Source organism: Herpailurus yagouaroundi, unplaced genomic scaffold (genome assembly GCF_014898765.1).
Source record: "Herpailurus yagouaroundi ecotype Mexico unplaced genomic scaffold, PumYag 162, whole genome shotgun sequence".
Classification (NCBI taxonomy): Eukaryota; Metazoa; Chordata; class Mammalia; order Carnivora; family Felidae; genus Herpailurus; species Herpailurus yagouaroundi.
In genome coordinates this window covers 71,341,920-71,365,284 of record NW_024412403.1, presented here as the reverse complement: position 1 = coordinate 71,365,284, position 23,365 = coordinate 71,341,920, and the positions used below count along the sequence as shown (strand labels likewise).

Below are 23,365 nucleotides of genomic sequence, written 5' to 3'. Positions count from 1 at the left end.
TGGCCCCAGGCCTGCTTACCATCTAATTTATTTGTCACTCCAGTCACAGATCTTAACGCTCACTGGGGGCTGGGCCATGCGTGTTCATCTTCAGAGACTGTTTCCGAAGACATAGTGAGCCCTCTGGCACGGCGTTGGCCCAACCCCAGCACACAGGTGCTCGGGCCAGCACCGGGCAATGGAACAGCCCCGGGAATTCATTGCACTTGCCATTGGATTTCTAGGCCCTGTAGAGAGTTGACAAGTGGCTGTAACTGCTGGCCCAATTTGAAACACCGCATCATACTTACAACAGTTGTCAGAGCCGTGGCTGTCGAATCAGACCCGGTGTTCAGAGTCCAGCTAGCCTATAATTTGTGGCATGGACTTTCTGACTGCCTGCCTCATTTCTGAAGAGCAGGTCACAATGCCTACCTTGCTGGATTGTCAAAGCATAAAATACGATAACGTACGAGTGTCGTAGCTGGCGCAAAGTGGTAAGAGGTGTCCGGTGTGGTAGCTGGAACCAAGTGGGTGCTCAATACGTTATTATCACTATCATTGTTTTTCCTGGACACGTATGTCCCTGGGGGTCCCTGGGTTATATTCCACGACTCCAAGCTTCTCTAGCTTCAAGATCTGGGGATCTTGTCAAAATGAAGATTCTGATTCTGTAGGGGTGGGGGTGGGGAGGGGAGAGGAGAGAGCTGAGATTCTGCATTTGTAACAGGCTCCAACCTAGTCCTGCCTAGAGGAGTGTCCTCTTTCCTCCCTTGTCTTTGCTCTCTGCCCTGTCGTGCCTCCCCTGCCCCCCAGGTCAGCCGGTCATCAGAACACTTCCTGGGCTCTACTGAAAAATACTCTCAGGCAACAGGTGTGAGCTGGGACCGGCCCAGGCAGGATATATGGTTGCCCCTTCCCACTGAGCACCCCCAGTTGTTGCATCCATCTGGGGATGAGGAGAGGATCCTGAGAGAGGAGGGAACTTGTCCCTGATTTTGAGGAGCTCCTAATCTGTTGGGGGGACTGTATGAACACACCTTACTGTCCCTGCAGAAAGGCATGCAAAGGCTTACAAAGGAACACGCAGACCAAGAAACCTGCCATCAAGGAACACACTCAAACCAAACTGCATCCTCTCTGGGGCTTCAGCAACCTGGGAGGTGGCAGGTGCCCTGCCCTGCTTGCCCTTCTCAGAGACAGAAGACTGAGGGGCTGAGAGGAGAGCATCCCTGGCAGCCGCCCTGGAGGGAGGTGTGTACACAGCATGGGCACTAGCCCAGGGCAGCCCTGGGTAAAGGCATATCGATTTAAGGCCAGTTCTCATTAAGTGGGACCTGTGTCAACTGCTCCCAGGCCTGGGGTCATAGTGACTGTGAGGTTCTCGAAAGTGGGATCATGTGCTAAAAGCAAAGCTGGGATAACAGTGCCCTTGACTTTACTGTAGTTTTGGGTGGGAGCTGGATATGGGTGTTATTGAGAAACTGCATTCTGTGCATCTTGACAGCTTTGCCTCAAATCCCCGCCCCCATCCCCCATCCTACTCCCCACCGCTGGTGAATAAAACTCCATAGGTTCTTGATGTCAGCAAAGGGAGCCCTGATTTCTGCCGAAGCTCCTGAGAATATGGTGCTTTCTCCTAAAATCTGCCCACAGGAGTGGCGATGAGATGGCTCACTGAGTGGCTCCACTCAGCAAGAGCTGAGCTCCCATACCTTTGCCAGAGGCGTCCACCGCTAGGAATAGTTGTTTGTACCTGGGGCTTTGCCCCTCACTTTCTGAAAAGCTGCAGCCAGGAAGCTCCCTTTATTCTCTATTTCTGCATCTGCAAAGCAGAGAGGAGCCCAGGCCAGAAACAGGGATACAATGATGGTCCCTGCAGGGGGCACTGTGGAAACAAGTGACTTGTTTATGTTTTATTGAGGTTAAACATATGTGACATAAAATTTGCCATTTCAACCATTTTTTAAATGTACAATCCAGTGGCATTTATTACATTCCTCACGTTGTGTAACCATGATGACTTTCTGCTTCTAAGAAACTATGTCTATTAAGCAATAACTACCCATCCCTCCCCCACAGCCCCTGGTGACCTCTATTCTATTTTCTGTCTTTATGAATTTGCCTGTTCTAGGTGTTTCATGTAACTGGAACCTTACCATATTTGTCCTTTTGTATTTTTTTCACTTAGCATAATGTTTTTGAGGTTCACCCATGTCGCAGTATGTGTCAGTATTTCATTCCTTTGTATGGTTGAATAATATTATGTTGTATGGACATACCACATTCTGTTTATCCATTCATCTGTTGGTGAGCATTTGGGTTGTTTCCATTGTTAATTATTAATATTTTATGGGTTTTGTATGTTTCCTGGGTCTAGACACTGGAGACACACCAGGAAATAAGACAGCATGGTTCTTGCCCCCACCTGGTAGGTAGCCAGGCAGGGACAACAGAGAGACGAGTGATGTCACAGGACCTGTGAGGACCTACCGGGCACACTGGATGGGGGCTTGGCCACACTGGGTTCTGGTCTTGCCTGACCAGCCGTTAACTGTGCGGGGTTCTTTTTCAGGCCTCAGTCTTCCCATCTGTAAAATGGATTTGAGGCTAAAGGCCTCTGTGGCACTATCATTTCATGGTCCTATGATGCTGAATCTTCTGCTATGGAATTCTAAGAGAACATTTGCTTCCCTTCTTTTTTGGGTAGGGCGTGTGGTGGGAAAGAGGTACCTATGGCTGTAGAAGTGGGGACAGGAAGGGGAGTCTGGGAATTTGAGTATTTCCAGCAGAGTGCCTGGCAGGAGGGTGGGCTTGCTGACACAACTGTGATTGTCTTGCTGACAACCCCCTGCGGGAGGCCACTTAACCTCTTACCCCCCACCCCCCTTCTTAGTTGCCTGCCCCGAGAGGGTGTCCAGGCAAGACTAGGGAAGGTCAGAACTCTTGACGGCCAAAGGGGCTAGAGTTGTGTAGGAACAGCCCATTTGGGGGGACTACCAGTTGGGTTAGGATTATTTCGGGGTCTCTGGGCCTGGAGTTTAAGCAGGATGGGACTTGGGATGTCAGAGGCCAGGACGGCCAGAAGGAGTAAGTGGTGGCTGGGTGGAACCCATAGCCAGGGTGGAGATTTCCTGTCAAAACAGCCACTTATCCTGGCGGGAGAGTGCATTCCTTTACCCTAGGAGATAAGAAGGCCCGATTTTCCTCTCAGGGTTCCTTTGAGCTGCGAGCAGCCACTGGAGACTCTGTAGCCCCCTCAGTCGGGGCCCCAGCCTGACCAGCTCATGCTCCTGGCTCCCCTCCCAGGCTCCCTGCATCCTTGAGTGAGCACTGACCCCAGCAGTGGCAGCCAAGGGTTGAATCTAGCCTCCTCTGTGCTTTGATTTCTTTACCTGAAAAATGCACCTATCTTGTAGGATCGTTCTGAGCTAATATACTTAAAGGGCTTAGAATAGTGACTGGGATAAAGCCTTACTCAGGGTGTGTGGCAATTGCTAGTCTTATCCCAAGATACCTCTTTGTTTCCTGGGCCCAGGAAAAGTTCCCACCAAAGTCAGGCCCTTTCATGTTCTGGGGCATTTGACAGTTGTTTTCTCTGTAGGCATCTCCAGGCAAAAATTTCTTATCTCAGCTGGCTGACCCCAAGGCAAGAAAAGATTCATTAAGCATTTAAAATAGAGTCCATTTCAGCAGACTGAACAATTTCTTGGGTATTAGAAATCATTCTTTGTCAAGACAAGGTTCTTCCTCCCTTTCACAAGTGAGGACTCCTTTGCTCAGAAAGAATCTCTGAACAGTCCATCCTAGATTGTAGGGATTGTAAGGGTTGGCAGGAGCCTCTCTTGTTATGGGAAACTTTCAGCCACCCCCTTGAAGAGGGCACCCCTAACCTCTCCCCGCAGACCCTTCATCCCTTGGGTTGCCCAGCCTTGGGGGCTTTCCGGCACTGTTCCCGCCAGCCAGTTGTCCTTCAGGGCGGAGGCCATCCCCAGGGGCCTCGAGGCTCCAGACTGCTCCTCCCTGTGCCCTCTGGGCAGGCACAGCCCCACTTCAGACTTCCCTTCTGGCCACTGCTGGAATGCCCAGCCCTCCCTCTGTGTATTTTCTCTCTGGATGGGGGCCTGGGAGCTGGAAACCCTGCTCACATCCTCTCCCCACCCTCTCTTTGGAGGACCAAACTCCAAAGAGGCCAAAGCCAGAGAGGAGACTGTGGTGTGGGGAAGGCTAGCAGCTCGCCGCCCAGAACTCCCGTGGGGAAGGAAAGCTGTGCTGTGGGTGGGCATCTTGGGAGCCTCTTCCAAACCTATCATCATTTCCCTTCTGTCTCTCCAGTCTGTGGTCAACACAGCCCCAACCAATACAGCCTGACCCAGTTCAAGTTCAGAGCACTTCTGTGGAGTACCTGTAATGGACTGAGATTGTTATGACCCAGTTTAATGAGATAGCCCTGCAGACTGGGGCTCGGTACTCTGTGGGCTCCGGGCTGGACTCCAAGCTAGGGCCACAGTTCTGCTTCCAGCTCTCATGCTTTGCATAGCTGGTTTGCATCTCTGAGCTCAGTTGTCAAAATGGGTCCAAAATGGGATTAGACCATGAAGGTTCGTTATCTGCACTAGTGGAGGGCACCCAAGATGCTGTAATAACCAACAGGAGACCTAGTAGCAGTACTTGTAATCCATAATTGCTTTGTTTCCTTAACATATTCAGGAATGTGACGGCAAGCTGATGTCACAGTTCTGTAGCACATGTTGTATCACCACCACAGGGAAGGGAGGGGGCATCAGGGAGGTAGGGGGTGGTGCTGTGATGTTCTAGAAGCTAGTTTGGGATTTTAGGTCTGCTGCTGGAAATCAGTGGTATAATTGGACTCTGGGTACTGAGTGTTAAGAATGAGCTTCTTGGGGGCGCCTGGGTGGCTTAGCTTGTTAAGCGTCCGACTTCGGCTCAGGTCATGATCTCACGGTTCATGAGTTTGAGCTCCACATCAGATTCTCCGCTATTAGCACAGAGCCTGCTTCAGATCTTCTGTCCCCCCTGCCCCCACGGCTTCTCCGCCCCTCCCCTGCTCATGCTTTCTCTCTCAAAAATAAACATTAAAAAAAAAAAAAAAAAAAAAAAGAGTGGGCTTCTGGCTGGGCCACTTTCAGAATTAGAAGGGATCTAAAACATCACCTGGTAGGCTCTGCACCTGCACCTGGGTGTGTGGTCTGGATCACCTGGGCGCTCAGTAGGGGTGCGGAACCTTGGGCTCGTCCCAGAGTGACAGTCAGAATTTGTATTTCAAAGGGAAAAAGGACTCACTCACTGCCCCCCAGGAACCAGGGCACCAACCCCTGTATCTAGACTCTTGGTTCTCTTCTCCCAAATCCATGCTCTTTGGGCCCAAGTTGACTGCCCTGCCCCTTTGCAGCTCCCGGGAGCTAACACCACAGCCCAGATGAGGAAAAACTCCACTGGCCAGTGCAAGCAGGCAGAGGCATGCAGGTTGAACTGCCCATCTTTGTCCACCTTGGACTGTCTGGGGTTGGGCAGTGTCTGAGTAAATTGGGGGGCTGCTTGGGCAAGAACTCTGTGGGGCACTTAGTAGCAGGATGGGGCCCTGGACACTCTCTTTCTTCCCTTTTTCACTGACCTATCTTTGTGAGGCTATTTCAGACCTGTTCTCTCCCTTAAGCTGCAGATCTCTGCCCACAGGGTGACAACCTAGAGTGGTCACAACAGCCCCGGAGGTTGGGCGGACCCTCAGGCCACCATTCCAGCACCACCATCAGGGAGGGCCTGAGGGGAGGGGTGTGTGTGCAGCATGATGCTGGGCTCCTGGGAGAGGCACCCAATTCGTGTTTCCCCTACTGCAGGCCTACTGTACTTCCTCCTCGACTGGGAGCCTCTGCTGGCCCCTCTCCTCGTGGCCTTGTCCCCATCCCTCCCCCACTCCTCCACCACGTTGTTTTGGTGTGTGTCCCTTCCCAGAACCTCGGCCTCTCCTTTCCTTTTCCTTGCAGAGTTGCTCTTCCTGTGATCCCTCAGGCCCCAGCCCGCCCTCTGGGGCCCTCCCTGCCTTCCTCTCTCCCAGGCCCTTCCTCCACTCTTTCTATTCCTGGTTGGACCAACCTCTCCCATTGTCCATTCCCAGGAAAGGGCTGTCTTGCTGGTCGGGGTTGGGGGCGGAGTGAGGGACCTGAGCCAAGAAGAAAGCCGGTGCCGGTGCCGGAAGCCCCTGCCTCCCCCACACCCCCCCAGCTCTACTCACAGCAAGGTGCCCCCCACCCCTGCCCCATTGCCAGTGTCATTTTTAGAAATCTCACTTTCTAAGTTAGTCAGCAGCAGCAATCTGACACCCACATGTGGGGGCTGATGACTTCCCGACTGCCTCTTCTAATTTCAGCAGACCCCAGAGGTGGGGCCGGCAGGAGTGGGGGAGCGACAGGTGCCACAGGAAGCTTCCCAGCAGCCACCTGACCAGAGGGCTTGGGAGCTGCGGTTTGTCACAACTTGTGACCAGGGCAGACAGCCTTGGGCCAGGGCAAGGTGGCTGGGTTCCCATGAGTACTCCTTGGGAGCAGACAGCAGACCCTGCAGAATCAGGGCCCACTCATGGCAACCAGAGGAGCTGTGTTACCAGATTCTGGGAAGAAAGGCCAGGGCTTTCTATAGATGACCTTCAAGCATCTTCCCTCTGCCCGTTCCTGCCTGGACTTTGTCTTGATTTATTTTCTCCCTCTATGTCTCCCCACTCCACCCCCATTCTGTTTTTGTTGTTCCTAAAAGCACATAGCTCAAATGGGGCCAAAGTATTTTTGGTAAATACAGAAACAGATGTTCGGGTCAAACCCAGATACATTCACATGTGGCAGGTGCAGGCACTGAGCATCCCGGGCCTTTCAGAGTTGGAAGATGTCAGCTGAGAATGCCCCAGATTGGCTCCCTGTTTAACCAGCAGAGGAACTGAGAGGTTTACAGGGGCAAAAACACAAGCCTTAGAGATCTCTGGGGAAACAGCTCGGGATGAATTACAGAGAGACAGTATGGTAGATGGAAAACTTTGAATTCAGACAGATCTGGGTCCAAGCTAGGCTCTGCCTTCTTCTAGCTATTCAAGCCTCAGCCAGTCATATACCCCTTGGTACATGTGGCATTCCACAGGGGAGACCCTCTGTTAGCCCCCTGCAGATGGAGACAGGGAGATCCTGTGATCTTTGGGGGGGTGGGTTTCAGGGGTTGATGAGAATCTATGCTGTATGCCTTAGCACTATCCCCCTGGGGAAAAGATGTCCCCAGAAGAGTTTGTCCCACAGACCACAGGCCTGCCCAGGACCAAAGCTGGCTCCCTCTTGGTGGGGAGGGCAGTGCTGGGGATCTGGGAACTGGTCTCCTACAGGAGAGGCAATAGCTGTAATACAGGCAGGTCTGGCTGTGTGACCTTGGACAAGATTCTGTGCCTTCCTGAGCCAACTGTCCTTATATCTGATCTTGCAGGGTAGTTATGGGAATCAGGGATGACATTGTAGAGGACTTACTTCCCAGTAATTGGTGCATAGGAGGTGCTCAGTAAAGGGCTGCACGTCAGTGTGTTCAGAAGAGAGGTTGCCCTGTGATGTCCTTGAAGATGGAACCTGCACAATCCTGTGCACAGAGAGACTCCTCACTGCCTGGCAAGGACTGCGGTATGAAACTTTGCCAGCTGTGTCACCTGGGGCTGCTGCCACTGCGAGGCAGGGCATGGTAGCAGTCAGGACATGGGACGCTGTAGGGGTGCACGGCCTGGTGGAAGTCTCAGGTGCAGAAGCAGCCCTAGTGTGGAAGTCCTGAACTTCGGGGTACATGTCCCTCAAAGAACTTCAAAGGCCTGGGAACCTCCAAATGATGTGTGAAATGTGCTCTCCGTGGGGACAGCTTTCAACAGATTCTCAAATGGGGCCAAAACTAGCCAAATTAAGAACCTTTGTTCTGGATGTCAGTACATCAGGCTTGAGGATGCACTGTAAGAGGACATGGCAGGTGGGGTCCTCTCAGCCCTGTGCCCTGGATATGACCAGCTGATCTCACCCCATACCTCAGCCAGCAAGTACAAGCCAGGCAGGGACATCAGTGCCTGAACTGGGCACCCACCCTGCCATAAGCTTGAGGTTCAGCTTGACTTGGCTTGGGGTGTGGGATAGAGACTGGGTCCCCAGAAGTTGGGGTGGGGACCAGTAGGGCCAAACCTCGCTGGGGGCTGGCTCAGGACTGGGGGCCTGAGGTGGTGAGGTTGTAAGGGGGTGGGAGTCATAAGGGCCTGGGAAGGTAAAGGCAGAGGAAATGAAGCAGGTCCATTATGCAAACTTCTGGAGCTCCTTCTCATCCATTGGAAAGTGGCACTTGTGCCTGAGATCTGTCCCTGCCTGAGTGGGCTTGACCAAATAGTCATCAAATGATCTCTCTGGGCCTTGTATTCTAGTCTGAGGGTGATCACTGCAGGATCTTACCTCAGAGCCTTATTTGGAGACCTCAGGCGTGTCTCATGGAGGTGTGGCTGAGTTAATTATAGTTTATTCGCAGGTGGGATCTGCTCAGCCCTGTGCTCTCTCTTTCATTTCCTTCCTTCCTTCCTTCCTTCCTTCCTTCCTTCCTTCCTTCCTTCCTTCCTCTCCCTCCCCACCCTCCTCTCCCTCCCTCCTTTCCTCTTTCTTTCTTTCTTTCTTTCTTTCTTTCTTTCTTTCTTTCTTCCTTTCTTTTTCTTTTTTTATCTGCCCCATCTTTTATTTTTTCTCATAAATCACTGAAATCATTTCTAGAAGCAGATAGAGTATAAATAGAAAGAAAGAAAGAAAGAAAGAAAGAAAGAAAAGATACTTGTTTACAAAGAAGTTGTCTAGAGAAGGTAGGCTTTCAGTCCTGGGATGTTTTGTTTGTTTTTCTGAAAGATATAGTTGTTTTTTTGGTAAGTCGATTTTAACTTGTGAAAGACAATGTGGAACACTTGTAAAAAGAAAAGAGAAATTGCTCATAATTGCATTATATAGATATCCATAGTTAGTATGTTGTATGTTTACTTCTAGTCTTTTCTTACACGTGTATATTGAAACTCTTTTGGTATTTGTACTATAAATGATATCCAGGTTTCTTGCTTCGCCATGTATCGTACATAACATGGACAATTTTCTGTGGTGCTAAAAGCCCTTTATAAACATTTAAAATACTTCAGTTCCCCATAGTTAGGCATTTAGACTCCCCATTTTACATCATTATAAGTAAAGCATTGAAATGTTTCTGTCCATAAAGTTCTTTTCAAAGTTAAGATGATTTCCTTGAGAAAGATTCAGAAGCACATCTGAAGGGAGAGGGCTGTCTCAGCAGCATGTCGGCGTGAGCGTGTGCTGGGGAATGCGTGGGGCCGCATCTGTCATAGGCCCTGCAGAGACAGGGGATGAGGCAGGCCTCCTCACAGACCCCCATGAGAGCCAAGTGACTTAGGCTCTCAATCTGTGGTTCTTGGTGGGGTGGAGGGAGAGAAGACTCATCCACGGGGCCTGGGCAAAGCCTTCATATACCCCTCTCTGACTGAGCTCCCATGGGCCTCCTCTGCAGGGATCAGTGAAGCCTGATGAGGTGTTTCTGTCCTGCACGGCTGGCCCGCCCAGCATGCCCACAGCCCTGCATTCAGATGGGCCTTCAGACCTGTGCAGCATTCCAGCTTGGCTGAACTCTGTTCCAAGGCAGGCTGGGCTTGGTGTTCACCTCAGAAAGGCTAGTCAGTGGGGTCAGCCAGCGGATAAACTAAAGTTAACTCAGCCATTATTGCTTTTTTGTTAATGAGGGGAAGACCAGCTGTGAAGATGCCAAACCATTCAGAAATGTTGCACAGTACTTGGGATTTAATGTCTCAGGACAAATTCCGCATTCAGGCAGAAGAAAGCAATCGACAGTGATTTTAAGTCCTGACCGGACTCCCAAGGGTCCCTTGTGCTTCACTGAGCTTTCATTTTATTATTTTTTTAAAAAATATTTTTCCTATTAAGTTATGAATCTTGGAAGCTGTGAAAAGCGCTGGTGATCTCACTGGGCTCATGAGTGAGCAGGAGCTCTTTTGTGGATTGAGGCCCAGGGGGAAGCTAAGCCCTGAGGTAGGTGGAGGACAGTCGGGCAGGAAATTCTGTCACCACAGCTCCAGGGGTCGGCTGGAGTGGTGGCTAGACGCCCATCCTATGTGGTTGTGGGGGTTGAGGGAAGGAGGGCAGGACTGGCTTCTCTTAGGCTATAGTTAACAGGAACAAACTAACTCATTCTCAGAGATGAGATTCAAAAGCAGAGGCTGGATATCCTGGATGTTCCTGAGCCTAAGAATACTTGATCTGGATCTTAAACTTCCACAGCCCACTAACATGTCACAGATGCTCTTCAAAGTGACCTCCTTTGACAAAGAAACAAAATAGGCTTAAAACCACCTGAAAAATTTTATTGAAGTCAGTGTACAAATGTTTAAAATGCTTTGAAGAACTTGGATCTGAGATGTTCTTGCTAAAAAGCAGCCTATGAACAAGTCAAAGTGAAAGCATGGATTCGAGATGTGCCCATAGCCAAGATCTAAGAGAAAGATTCTTCTTAATGTGACCCATATTTGCCACCTACCTCTTGTGTGACAGGCACAGTGCTTGACTCTTGAGGGCAGACATTTGTGAGACTGGATTTCTCGCCCCAAGGAGTCTAGTTGGGGTAAGATCTAATATGGCCAGTCACAGTACGAGGGCACTTAGGAGGAACTGATTCTGATCAGGAGTTGATGTAAAAGCCAAAGGAAGTAGCATTAGAGATGGGCTTTAAAAGTGAGCATGGCGGGGCGCCTGGGTGGCTCAGTCAGTTAAGGGTCCAACTTCGTCTCAGGTCATGATCTTGCGGTTTGTGAGTTCGAGCCGCGCATCGGGCTCTGTGCTGACAGCTCAGAGCCTGGAGCCTGCTTCGGATTCTGTGTCTCCCTCTCCCTCTCTCTGCCCCTCCCCCACTGATACTCAGTCTCTCTTTCTCTCTCAAAAATAAATAAACATTTAAAAAAAAAAAAAAAAAGAATGAGCATGGCAATGGGGCACCTGAGTGGCTCAGTCAGTTGAGCATCAGACTATGGCTCAGGTCATGATCTCACAGTTCATGAGTTTGAGCCCCTCATCAGGCTCTCTGCTGTTAGTGCAGAATCTGCTTCACATCCTCTATCCTCCTCTCCCTATGTCCCTCCCCCCTCTCACAAATCAATAAACATAAAAAAAAAAAAAAGTGAGCATGGCATTGATGCTTAGAGATGTGGGAGAAGGGTCTGGAAGGCAGGGACACAGGAATGGGTATTACTGGTGTTCTTGGGGAGAGTCATTTTTGTGACTTCTGGGCAGAGGAAAGGCAGGAAATGGTGGCATGTTGCCTGGTTGTAGAGGGCTTTGATATTCATCTTAAGGAGTTTGGACTATATTCTGCAGCTAACAGGGACCCGTGGAAAGGTTTTTGAAGAGGGAAGGTAGCTTAATTTTTTCAGTTAACAGAAAATACATAGATACACGCTCAGTGAAAGATTCCAGCTATACGGAAATCTGTAAAGAAAAAAGAAGAAAAGGAAAAAAGAAAATGCTCCCTTTCCCAGAGGTAACTATTGTTCTCCTTCAAGTCATTTTATCTACCTATATCTGTAGATAAAGACATACAAAATCCAGCCCTGGAAGTGTTAAGGCCGATTCTGTCAGACTTCTTCCTTTTCCTTTCTCTCACAGACACGCTCCTACCTTTTTTTTTTTTTAAGTTTATTTATGTATTTTGAGAGAGAGAGAGGAGAGAGAGAGAGAGCGGGGAAGGGGTAGAGAGAGAGGGAGAGAGAGAATCTCAAGCAGGCCCTGGGCTGTCAGCGCAGAGCCTGACCCTGGGCTCTATCCCGTGACCCTGGGATCATGACCTGAGCCAAAATCAAGAGTCAGACGCTCAACCAACTGAGCCACCCAGGCACCTCAGACCCCTACCTTTTAATATTTAAATTTTTATAAGCTAGGACTGTAATCTAGGGAAGCCTGCATGCTGTATCTTCTCACTTGACTCATTTTGCTCTCCTTTGTATTATTTCAGAGCACGGTTTTATTGGGTATTCACCAGAACTGCTACAGAACAACACTCTGCCAGATTACAGCCCCGGAGAGTCTTTTTTCACTGTTTTTGGGGTGTTCTTCCCAGCGGCTACAGGTATAGTAATTTGGATCCTTTTTCACTCCCGCATTAGGGGTATAAATGCTTGGTTTCTAAAACTCAGTATTATAAATGGCCTGCATATGCTCCTAGGATGTCTATCTGACTTTAGAGATGGCCTTAGCTTTGACTAAAAAGCTATTAACAGAGAGTTTACTTGTTCATAATTCCTGAAGGCTCCAGCATTATTTATTCTTCCTTACCCTCCATACCTATCTATCGAAACCTCTTGGCCTGGTCAGTACAGGAGACATATTTCTCTTAGGGCTGAGCAGGATGGATTCCTTAGCAGGGCAAGCTGCCCCTTCCACCACAGAATGGGTGCAAACTTGGTCTAGAAACTCCCCTCCTCCCTACCCCAACCTGTGAGTCTTCTCCAGGGGGCAGAGAAATGCCATTGTCTTCTCCCTGTACTGGGTGTGGGTGAGATCAGGACCCTTGGACAATGAATGAATCTCCCTGCCCTACCTTCCCTATTTTTCTGCTCTACAGTGGCCAGGGAGGAGCGTTACAAAGCTGAGATCCCTCTAGAAATCTTGTCTTAGGCTCCAGGCCCTGGCCCGGAAGGTGGTAAGCGAACATGTGGACTGAATGATCATAAGAAATAACCATTTGCTAGAGACTGGACTTGTCCCATGGCACAGACTCAGAGAAGCATTTTACTCTTGATCAGGCCGCATCAATGGCCTGGAGTGTGGCTGATCTTGTCTCCGTGTCCTTCTCCCCTCTTCCCTCTGCCTGCCTTCATGTGGCTATTTCCTTGCTCATGATCCTCTCCTCAAATAACATAGGGATAGAAAAAGGAGGATGAAGCTACTAGGATGTTGAAAAGGCTGCCCATGACAAATGCTGGCAAGGATGTGGAAAAACTGGAACTCTCATACACTGTGCAACCATTTTGGAAAACAGTAGGATGATTTCTTAAAAATTGAACAGTCTATGGCCATAGCACCGTAAATGTGTCTGATCTTGGAAGGTAAGCAGGGCTGTGCCTGGTTAGTGCGTGGATGGGCGACTGCCTGGGAATACCAGGTATTATATAGGCTTAAAAGAAAGAAACCTAAATATAGACCCAGCCATTCCCTCCTGGTTATCCGCTGCAGAGAAGTGAAAACATGTAAAGACTTGTGCATGACTGTTTTCAACGTTTATTTATTTTTGGGACAGAGAGAGACAGAGCATGAACGGGGGAGGGGCAGAGAGAGGGGGAGACACAGAATCGGAAACAGGCTCCAGGCTCCGAGCCAGCAGCCCAGAGCCTGACGCGGGGCTCGAACTCCCGGACCGCGAGATCGTGACCTGGCTGAAGTCGGACGCTTAACCGACTGCGCCACCCAGGCGCCCCGTGCATGACTGTTAAAAGCAGTTTAATTTGTAATAGTCATGAACTAGAAATAATTCAAATATTCATCAACTGACAAATAGATAAATTATGGTATAGCCATCCATGTAAAACTACTCAACAATAAAAAGGAATGAGCTATTGATACCTGCAACAATACAGATGGACCTCAAAATAACAGTGCTGCACGGGGCACCTGGGTGGCTCAGTTGGTTAAGCGTCCCACTTCAGGTCAGGTCCTGATCTTACGGTTCGTGAGTTTGAGCCCTGCATTGGGTTGTGTGCTGACAGCTCAGAGCCTGGAGCCTTCTTGTGAGCCCCTCCCCTGCTTGCGCGCGCGCGCGCTCTCTCTCTCTCTCTCTCAAAAATAAATATTAAAAAAAATTAATGGTGCTGCAAGAAAGAAGTCAGACAAAAACAAGTACTTTTTTTAAAAGATAAAATTATACAAAACTCCATTTATATAAAATTCTAGAAAATGCAGACTATAGTAACAGAAGGGAGATCAGTGGATGGGAAATAGGGGTGTGGGGAGCAGGAGGGAGGGACAAGGAAATTTGGGGGTATGAAACACTATTCTGGACTGTGGTGATAGGTTCACAGGTGTATCCCTATGTCACAACTTTCCAGATTATGACACTTTAAACGTGTGCAGCTTATCGTATATTAGTTACACCTCAGTAAAGCTGTGCAAATGAAAAAAATGAACAATGTTAATCGCCTTTAATCAGCTTTCCTGAATCCCACTCTGGCCTCCAGCAATGCATGTTTTCTCTGCTTTTCACAATCAAGCACCATTGTGCTCCTGTCTCCATTTACTGCCTCCTGTTGCCCTTGTCCATGCTCTCCTTTTGGAATTCCGAGCCTGCCTCTCTACTGAAATGGCCTTTCCAGAGTCTTCAGTGGCTGCCATGCTATTCAGTTCAACTATCATCTCTAGTTTCTCAGTGCATTTGACTGGCAACCTCCACTTCCTCCTTTTCTCTTGCCTTCTCTGATGTAGCACCTCCTGGTCTGCCCCCTGCCTCTCTGACTTGCCTATTTGGGTACATCCTCTTCTGCCTGCCCATTAAATTTTGGGGTTTTTCTCTTCTTTCTCTACTGTTTTCCTTAGAATCTCATCCATGCCTACTGTTCAATGACCACTCACAAGACTGATGACTCCCAGACTTGTACCTCTAGCCCAGATTTCTCTAAGCTTCATATCATATACTTAGTTGCTTACCTGGCATAATCCACTGGGTATCTCAGACCCAACATGTTCAGAACCAAGCCCATCCCACCCATCCCCCAACTGGTTCTTCTCCTTTACTCTTGATCTCAGGAAATGGCATCTCCATCCAAACAATTGCTCACGCCAGTAATGGGGAGTTATTCATGATAACGTCCTCTTTCTCACCAGTACCCTCCAAGTCCTCCTAAAGGAACTTCTCCTTTACTTCCTACTTCTTTCCACCTCTACCACCTGACCACTCTGGTCCAAGCCTCATCTCTCAATAGATCACCACAGCAGTCTCCTACCTGACCCACCGCCCTGACCCCCACCCCCCAGGCTGACCACAGAAGTGAGCTTGGAGCTAGGCCTCAGGAGTGGCAGGTAGAATCTTGGTCCACAAATCCAGATGTGCCAGAAGTAATGCATCTCTTTCATTTTTATGAAATGAAAAGAGTCAGTCTCTGACTCCGTCTTCATTCTGCCAGGATGATTAAACATGGATGTCAGTCATTCATCAATGCCTCTACATTGCCCTGCCATCTTGTTCCAGGGTCTTAGGGTCTTCCCAAGGCATGTCTGGCTTTTCATCATTGTACACACAGCCAGATGTCCTGTCTGCACATCTGTTCAAGTACATGCTCAAGTACATAGGGAGCCCTATGCTTTAGAGCCTATGCACTTTCCAGGCCCTCCTTCCAGGGGTCTTATGGGGCTCCTGCTGTGCTGACCAGGAGTGGGTTGCACATCCACACGGCTCCAGATCTTATGAGCCTTTATCTCCTTGCCTTCAGCTCCAGGGGCAATCTTCTGTAATAATATGGCAGACACTTTTGTCCAGGGCCAGCTTTATGGGCATGAACCTATGCATTCACACTGGGTCCCACGCTCAGAAAGGCCCCCTGCTCGGTGTAATGATTTACTTTTGCTAAAACTCTTAATAATTTTTGAACAAGGGATCTTATATTTTTATTTACACTGGACCCAGCAAACTATGTACCAAACTATGTCCACGCCCCCCCCCCCACTACCCGCCCCCACCCCTGCCATGCTTTCCCCCACCTATTTTGCGGTTCCTTTTCTCTAAAATCTCCTAAGGGCTCAGGCTTTTGAGAAACAGAACCCAAAACAGGTTACAGGCAAATTCTGCTTCCTTCTGGCATGTATCTCCCTCAAGGCAATGAAATATATGTCAACTTCCTCTTGAATGGGCAGAAAATGCAAGGGGGGAAATGAATAGAGGAAATTTTTTTTTTTAAGTTGACATTTGAAAATATTGACTTGCCCTCCCTCCCCCACACAGGCAGAGCACACCTTCAAGAGACTTCCCACCTGAGCGTTTCCTTGGACCCCTGCCTGGGTGTCAGGGCCACGGTTACACCTGAGGCAGGGCTGTGGACCTCTTTGGCTGGCCGCACTCCAGGGGGCGTCCTCAGGCACCCACAAGAGCTTGTGTCAATAGTGTGACCCTGCTGGGCCCCCTCCACGCTGCTCCACACTTCCCCTCCTTTGCCTCTCTAGGCCCTGTGTCTTAGAAGAGAGGGGATGCCTGGTCTGACGGGGGGCAGGGAGTGGTGCCCCCCTCTTCAGTACTTCTCCCTCCAGCAAGGAATTAGCAGCAGCCTGAGGTTTGAAGAGCCACACAGTGGCCCAGAGTCTGAGCGGGACTAACATTTGAGATCTGCTAGTTCAGCAGCTCTCAATTCTTTCTTCCTTTTTCCTTCCTTCCTTCCTTGCTTCCTTCCTTCCTTCCTCTTTCTTTCTTTCTTTCTTTCTTTCTTTCTTTCTTTCTCGTTCATTTTATTTATTCCTTTTGAGAGAGAGAGAGAGAGAGAGAGAGAGAGAGAGAGAGAGAGAGAAAGATAGCATGCGTGAACGTGAATAGGGGAGGGGCAGAGAAAGAGAGAAAGAGAGAGAGTCCCAAGCAGGCTCTGCACTGACAGTGAGGAGCCGGACGCAGGGCTCAGTCTCACAAACCATGAGATCATGACCTGAGCTGAAATCAAGAGTCAGATGCTTAACCAACTGAACCACCCAGTGCCCCTCAACTTTTTCTTTTTAATCCATATTCACTTTTGATAATGATACTGAAACCCTCACCTACACTAGAAATTCTGATATGCCTCTCTGGACCAGAGAGGGGTATATTTGTCCTTCCTTTGAGAAAGATTGCTACCTAAGAATATTAGTAAAGCTTTATATTCTGCAGCTTAAATTATGAAAATATTGTTTTGTAAAAGTCCAAATATAAAATTATAATATTGAAGAAACTATCTACACAGGCCTTTTGTTTTACCTCACGCTTCTCCGGAGATGGGCTTCCCTGTCTCTCCCACCGCCCCTTGGCCCAACCAGGTTGAGAAGGACTGATCTTTTATGTGACCAGCTGGGGAAGGAGGAGCACAGAGGGGCTTATGAAGGATTGCTAAAGGTCACCCGGCTAATTAGTGACCAGAGTTGGGCCACCATCCTGCTATGGAACATTGCCTCTCTGGCTCTCTCACTGTTTTCCAGGGGCCCCAGTGTAAACACTGTAGGCAGGACGAACAATTTGTATCACTTGGCTTTCCCCTGGCAGATGTTCTGTTAAGCTATGAAAAGCATGGATGATTGGCAGTTTCCATGGTGACGGATTTGCCAAGGATTAGCTCTGAGTGAGTCATGGCTGGGGCTCCCTCCAACGCCATCCTCTTCTGGAACAAGAGAACCTCCAGGCTGTGGAGAGGAGAGAGGAGTTTGGAAGAACAAACAAAAGTCCCCCCACCTTGTGTCCCCATCTCCAGTCAGACATATGATTTAAATTACTTCAGATATTTTATCTCAAGGGCAGGACACTTCCTGAGGGGAGCAGCTGAAGTCTAGGTTTCAGTGGCTTCTCTGGATTTATGAAGCATGTCCTTTTGTCCTTCTGTCCTTCTCCCCAAAGTCCACCACACCCTGCAGTACTGGCTGCAGGGTGGGGCTGGGACCCTGGAGTAGATTCTGCATTTGCTTTGTTTCTTAAAGCACTTTCCTTCTCCAAGCTACACAACAAAACTTGCCCTGAGAAACAAATATCCATCCCACAGAATGCTTTTTCTCTCTGTTTGTCTCTCTCTTTCCCTCTCTCTCCTCTCTCTCTCTCTCTCTCTCTCTCTCTCTCACACACACACACACAGCCACTCCAGGGATTAGGGACCACAGTACATGGAGGAACTAGGAAATGGAAACTCCCAGAGAATGGGGTCCACAGGTTTAAGGAAGAGAGAGCCTCAAGTAAGGACAAGCTGGAGTGGGGCTCACTCCACTGCATTCTGATGAGTAGGATAGGAACAAGAGAAAAGAAGGAAGCTTTATAATTATTGTCATGTTTCTTTTTATAATTTTATTTATGGAATTAACATATAATTTTATCAAAATTGTTATAAATATCTGTAATAATCATTAGCATTATAATAGCCTACTACGTGTGGAGCTATGCTGAGCACTTTACATATAGTCTTTCACTCAAACCCCACCACAGCCCCACTGCTTCGATTAAGCACAGATTTACCCTGAAGGTAATGAACCCTAGACTTCAGGGTCCCTCACTTGAGTAAGCTTCTGCTTACGCCCTGTTCTTAATTTCATATTCATAAGTCTGTGTTGTTTTTAAAGTGTCAGACTCCATAGAACCTGGACCCTTCCATGGGTTCTGTTATTATTCCATTTTATGGATGAGGGAACAATAACAAAGAGAGGTTATTTCCCCAAGGTGCTGAACCCCACTGCTTCCCACCTACTTTGGAGAGGATGCTGGAAGAGAGAATACACGCTTGTCTGGAGCTGCCCCCGACCCAGAAGCCAACAAATCTGGCATTTAATTGAATTGAATTGAATCCTGGGATTTAAACATTCCATTATTTGACACTGTCTCAGGAGAAACTCTAAGGCACCGAGAGGGTGGGGCCTGACAGGTTCTGCCTCAGAGAATGGAGCCAAGAGAGGATGAAAGGTTCCTTCGGGAACAGCTGAAAAACCAACCAATAGGTTTGGAGAAGGAGTGGGTTTGGAGTTCAGGCGGAAGGTAAGGAGAGACCACCAGGGTCCTTAGGAACCAAGGATCTCTGAGTGAGGGACGGAGCCCGTCTCTCCTGAGTGGACATTTCTTTAGCACCTCCTAGGTGCCAGGCACTGTGCTGAGTGCCTTATAAATGCTCATTCTAACTTTAACAACAGTTCTGTCAGATAAATAATCATATCCCCATTTGTAGACGAGGAAACTGAGGCTCAGAGCCACACTGCCTCCAAACAGTAACAGACTGCTTCCTTCAGCACAAAAGGCAGCAGAGAAGACATGGGAACTTTAGTGCATGGATCTTCTGCCTTAATGATAGAGAAAAATAAACTCATGAACTTAAAAGAAGAAAGAAAATAGGCACCAGAGATACAATTAAGCTAAAGCTGAAGGAGAAAATTAAAGGTTTCTAAGAAAACAGATTTGGATTGAAAAGCACCCAGGAGGAAGCTTGGAACCTCCTTGAGAAAGAGTCGTTCTTTAATGAACAACTAACAGAAACCAGAAAAGCCTAGAAAAACTATTAGACTTTTTCCCCCTTACGAATTCTCATTTTCAGTAACAAATAAGAAAGTAGGGTGGGGAGTGGGATTGTGATGGCAGGCAACAAATGAAGTGTGTGTGCTGTGGTTGACTCCCCCCAACCTCCAAAAGGACATGGCCATTGTCTTGCAAATGTTGTAAGCAAGTGGTTACTTGACGTGCTGGTTCTTTTAACCACAGCTTATTTTTTTTTTAATTTTTTTTTAACCTTTATTTATTTTTGGGACAGAGAGAGACAGAGCATGAACGGGGGAGGGGCAGAGAGAGAGGGAGACACAGAATCGGGAGCAGGCTCCAGGCTCTGAGCCATCAGCCCAGAGCCCGACGCGGGGCTGGAACTCACAGACCGTGAGATCGTGACCTGAGCTGAAGTCGGATGCTTAACTGACTGAGCCACCCAGGCGCCCCTAACCACAGCTTATTTTTGAGATGTAGAGGGGATGAGTTCCTCCCCTAGCCATCCATGCCTGTTTTTAGGTCAGATATTTGAACTGGGGCATTAAGCCCAAGCACCATATTCACCTGGTGACACCCACCCCAGCTATAGGCATAATGTCAATGCCCAGGAGACTATGGATGGCTCTGGATGTTTAGCCTCATAAACCTAAGCTGGTAAGATGATGGCCAACACCAGCTCACATATATACAAAAACTGAGACAATAAACATGCTAAAAGTCTGTAGAACTAGGGTGCAAGACCAAATCAGAAGGCATATGAAGGAAACCATATGAAGGAAGCTGTTTATCAAAGTCACATGTGCACAGACTACATTGTCATCCTGATGCAGGGAGAAATGTGGTTTCAGGTAAAGCAATTAACTGCTTCCTGGAACTGGCAGTTTAAGACCTAGCAGGAGGGGAAATGCCCTGGTCCAGGCACAGACTAGTGATTTGGAACTGGTGATGAAAGTACCTGTGGGTAAACCAATGTGTAGTGCTGATCATAACTGATAAATTCAGCCTTCTTGTGGGGGAGGTAACCCCAAATTAATCATACAGTTACTTGGTTATAAAAGGGAAATCCAAGAAAAGCATGGGTGTTAGAAATCAAGAAACTGTATTACATAGTGGAAAGAACACTGACTTGAGATCAGGAAACTTGAAGATAGTGCTGCAGTTAGTCTGAAACTTGGGCAAAATCACTTCTCCTCTTTGGGCCTTAGTTTCCTCATATGTAAAATAAGAGGTAGAAGTAGATAACCTATAGGACACCTATAGCTTTAAGAATTGTTGATTCTAAGTAGCCATTTTAAGCAGTTTTAGGAAGCCTCCCAAGAAAAGTATAAAGATTAAATAGTAATTATAAAATGGACACAAGTGTTTCCCAAACTGTCTTCCATGGAACACTAGTAATGAATAGTTTTTCTTTTAAAAATAATGTAGAATTGTTAAGTGAGTTTTGGGAAACGCTGTGTTACATTTCTCTTCTTAGCGATGGATGATGAAAATTAGCGTATTGTAGGCACTGGTAAGTCCAGCAGTAAAAAACTTTCTAACCTTATTTATCAAGATTTTCCCAAGCTTTTTTTCCCTTTAATATCTGTAAAACATCTGGACACCAATGCTCTCGGAAATAGTATTTGTTCTTCTACACCCACCCTAAATTCAGCTCTAACATTAACAGTGACATCTTAAAATGGTAGCAGAAGCAGACAGAAAGCCAAACTAGAGAATCTCTACAATACTTGACAAGCATGGGCAAAAAATTACTCAATCAAAATAATTTTTCTAGATCCAGCTGGCAAGCAAGAAATTTCTAATTCACCAGAACTAGTGCTCATCTGCTTGGGAATTGTGTAGTCACGCAAGGGTGAAATTCTGGAAGTGACAGTGTCAGTGTGCAAGCCAGTCTAACAGGTGTGCATAGATCACTACAGTAGCCTGGCAGGAATGACCTGCCTAGCAGGTACTTCCCTGTCGTTGATGCTTTGTGTCTGTCCTACCGACTACCTACCCTTTGGCTTCTCTGTTTTGTCTCAAAAGCCAACCTCTGGCTGTCTGTGTTCCTGAGGGTGGCCTTGTCCATGTCTATCCTCTCTGTTCCCACTGACCAGGATCCCAGGGCATCCCACACCAGGCCAGCTATCAAGAACTGTGATCAAAGGTTGGGTCATGGACTATAGGGGATTCTGGGTGAAGAAAAGGGCTTTTGTTATGAATATAGAACCTGGTTGGAAGCAGGAAGCAATTAGGCTTAATCAATCACTTTCCTAGACAGAGCATACACATCCGTGGAGTCCTTGTGGGTCTTTGTAAATGATCTGATGGAAGGTGCACAAAATGATGTGACAAATTGTAGGAGGTACTAAAGTGGCAGAATAATTAGTGGTATGTAATCTTACAATACTGAATGAATGGGTATAAAATTGCTAGGGGCTAGGAGCTAGAATGAGGAGGCCATTGTAGATGTTGGGAGGCAATGTGGCCAGGCAGGTGAGTTACCAGGGAACCCGGTGACAGGTGGCAACCTTTGCAGAGGTCAGAATTTAGGAGGTCCAGGAAGGGCTGGTATTAGTGGATGAAGTTAGTGGGGTCTGGGAGTCAGGTGAACATGGATATTTGGCCAGGGATGCCCTTGACACCAGGTAGTTCTGGCAGCGAGCTGTGAGCCCGTCGCCTTTGAACAGAGCCTCCGTGACAGATCTGGTCTCAGGAACACTGGTCAGAGTGAGGCAGGTTGTGGGTGTCCTTTTTTGATACAAATAAGACCTACACACGACAAAAAGGAAAATCCTACAGAAGTGCTTATAATATAAAGCAGTAGTGTCCCACTCTACCCGTTACCACCCCAGATACCCCTCCATGGGAGCAACCACTTTTAATTATTTTTAGCACTTTGGGAGCTAGCTGCATATTTACCAAACAATAAGCTTGAATCTGTAACTTGATGAATCAAAGACATAATCTATTGAATCCGTGTTCAGAAATAGAGTTTAGCTTACTTACATGCTCCTTCATTCACTTCCTAAATTTTGATGGTTAACGTTGCTTTTTTTCTTAAATTAACTTTTTAACTTTAAATAATATTCTTAAATCTCTGTTATTTTATCAATTTTGGGCTATATCCCTTCATTCTTTATTGTTGGTGTGGGAAATCGAGATTCTGTGTTGCGTTTTAAGATTAATGTATTACAGTCATATTTATTTTTATGTGTAAAATATTTTTACAAGGAATACTTCATTTATCTCAAGGGAATCCCTAATTGTAAGGGAATCTGTATAATCTTTTTGTATTTGTGCTTTTTTTTTTCTTTTTTAGCAGCAGGCAAAAGTTTATTAGAGTATAAGATTAGAAAGTAAGAGTAGTAGCTAACTTCAGCTCAGGTCATGATCTCACAGTTTGTGGGTTCGAGCCTAGCGTCAGGTTCTGTGCTGACAGCTGAAAGCCTACAGCCTGCTTCGGATCCTGTATCTCCCTCTCTCTCTGCTCCTCCCCTGCTCATGCTCTCTCTCTCTCTCTCAAAAAATAAATAAACATAAAAAAATAAAAAAGAGAGAAAGTAATAGTAGTAGGAAAAGCTCTGTTTCAGAGAGAGGACATTTGAAAGTGAATGCCCATGTATCTGTGCTTTAGAGCAGTATCAGGGAAGCCATAACAAGTTGATTATTAGCAGGTGAATGGACAACATCCTCTGAAAACTGTAGTCTACAACTTTAAGTGAACAGACACAGTTTCATATACACACAGACACACAGAGGCTCAAATCTATTAAAAAAAATTTTGGTCTTAAGTTTACAAGTCAACAATCTTTGTAACTTCAAAGGCAAACTGCTCAGTATTAGAAATTTCTTTGTTCTTTTTAGCAAACACTAGAAATTCTCCTTTATGATAACAAGATACAGAATAAGTTTAGAATTAGCTTAAAATTAGTTGCAACTGGTATAAAAATATTCACTAGCTGCTTCCTTATTTACCTACCAAATTTAATGGCTAGCTCAAAAGGCTAGATTCATTGCTAGAATCTTTCAAGTTTTCTTTTCCTTTCTTTCTTTCTTTCTTTTCTTTTCTTTTTTCTTTTCTTTTCTTTTCTTTTCTTTTCTTTTCTTTTCTTTTCTT

At 47.2% G+C, this 23,365-nt stretch overlaps 1 protein-coding gene across 1 annotated transcript in view; it reads left to right on the top strand.

Moving 5' to 3' along the window:
• Positions 1-23,365, top strand: part of SLC12A8 (solute carrier family 12 member 8) — a 143,587-nt gene that overhangs the window by 73,898 nt on the left and 46,324 nt on the right. The window contains exon 6 of the mRNA XM_040484777.1: positions 12,058-12,171. Coding sequence (XP_040340711.1) covers positions 12,058-12,171 — 114 coding nt within the window. The remainder of the gene's footprint in view (positions 1-12,057; positions 12,172-23,365) is intronic.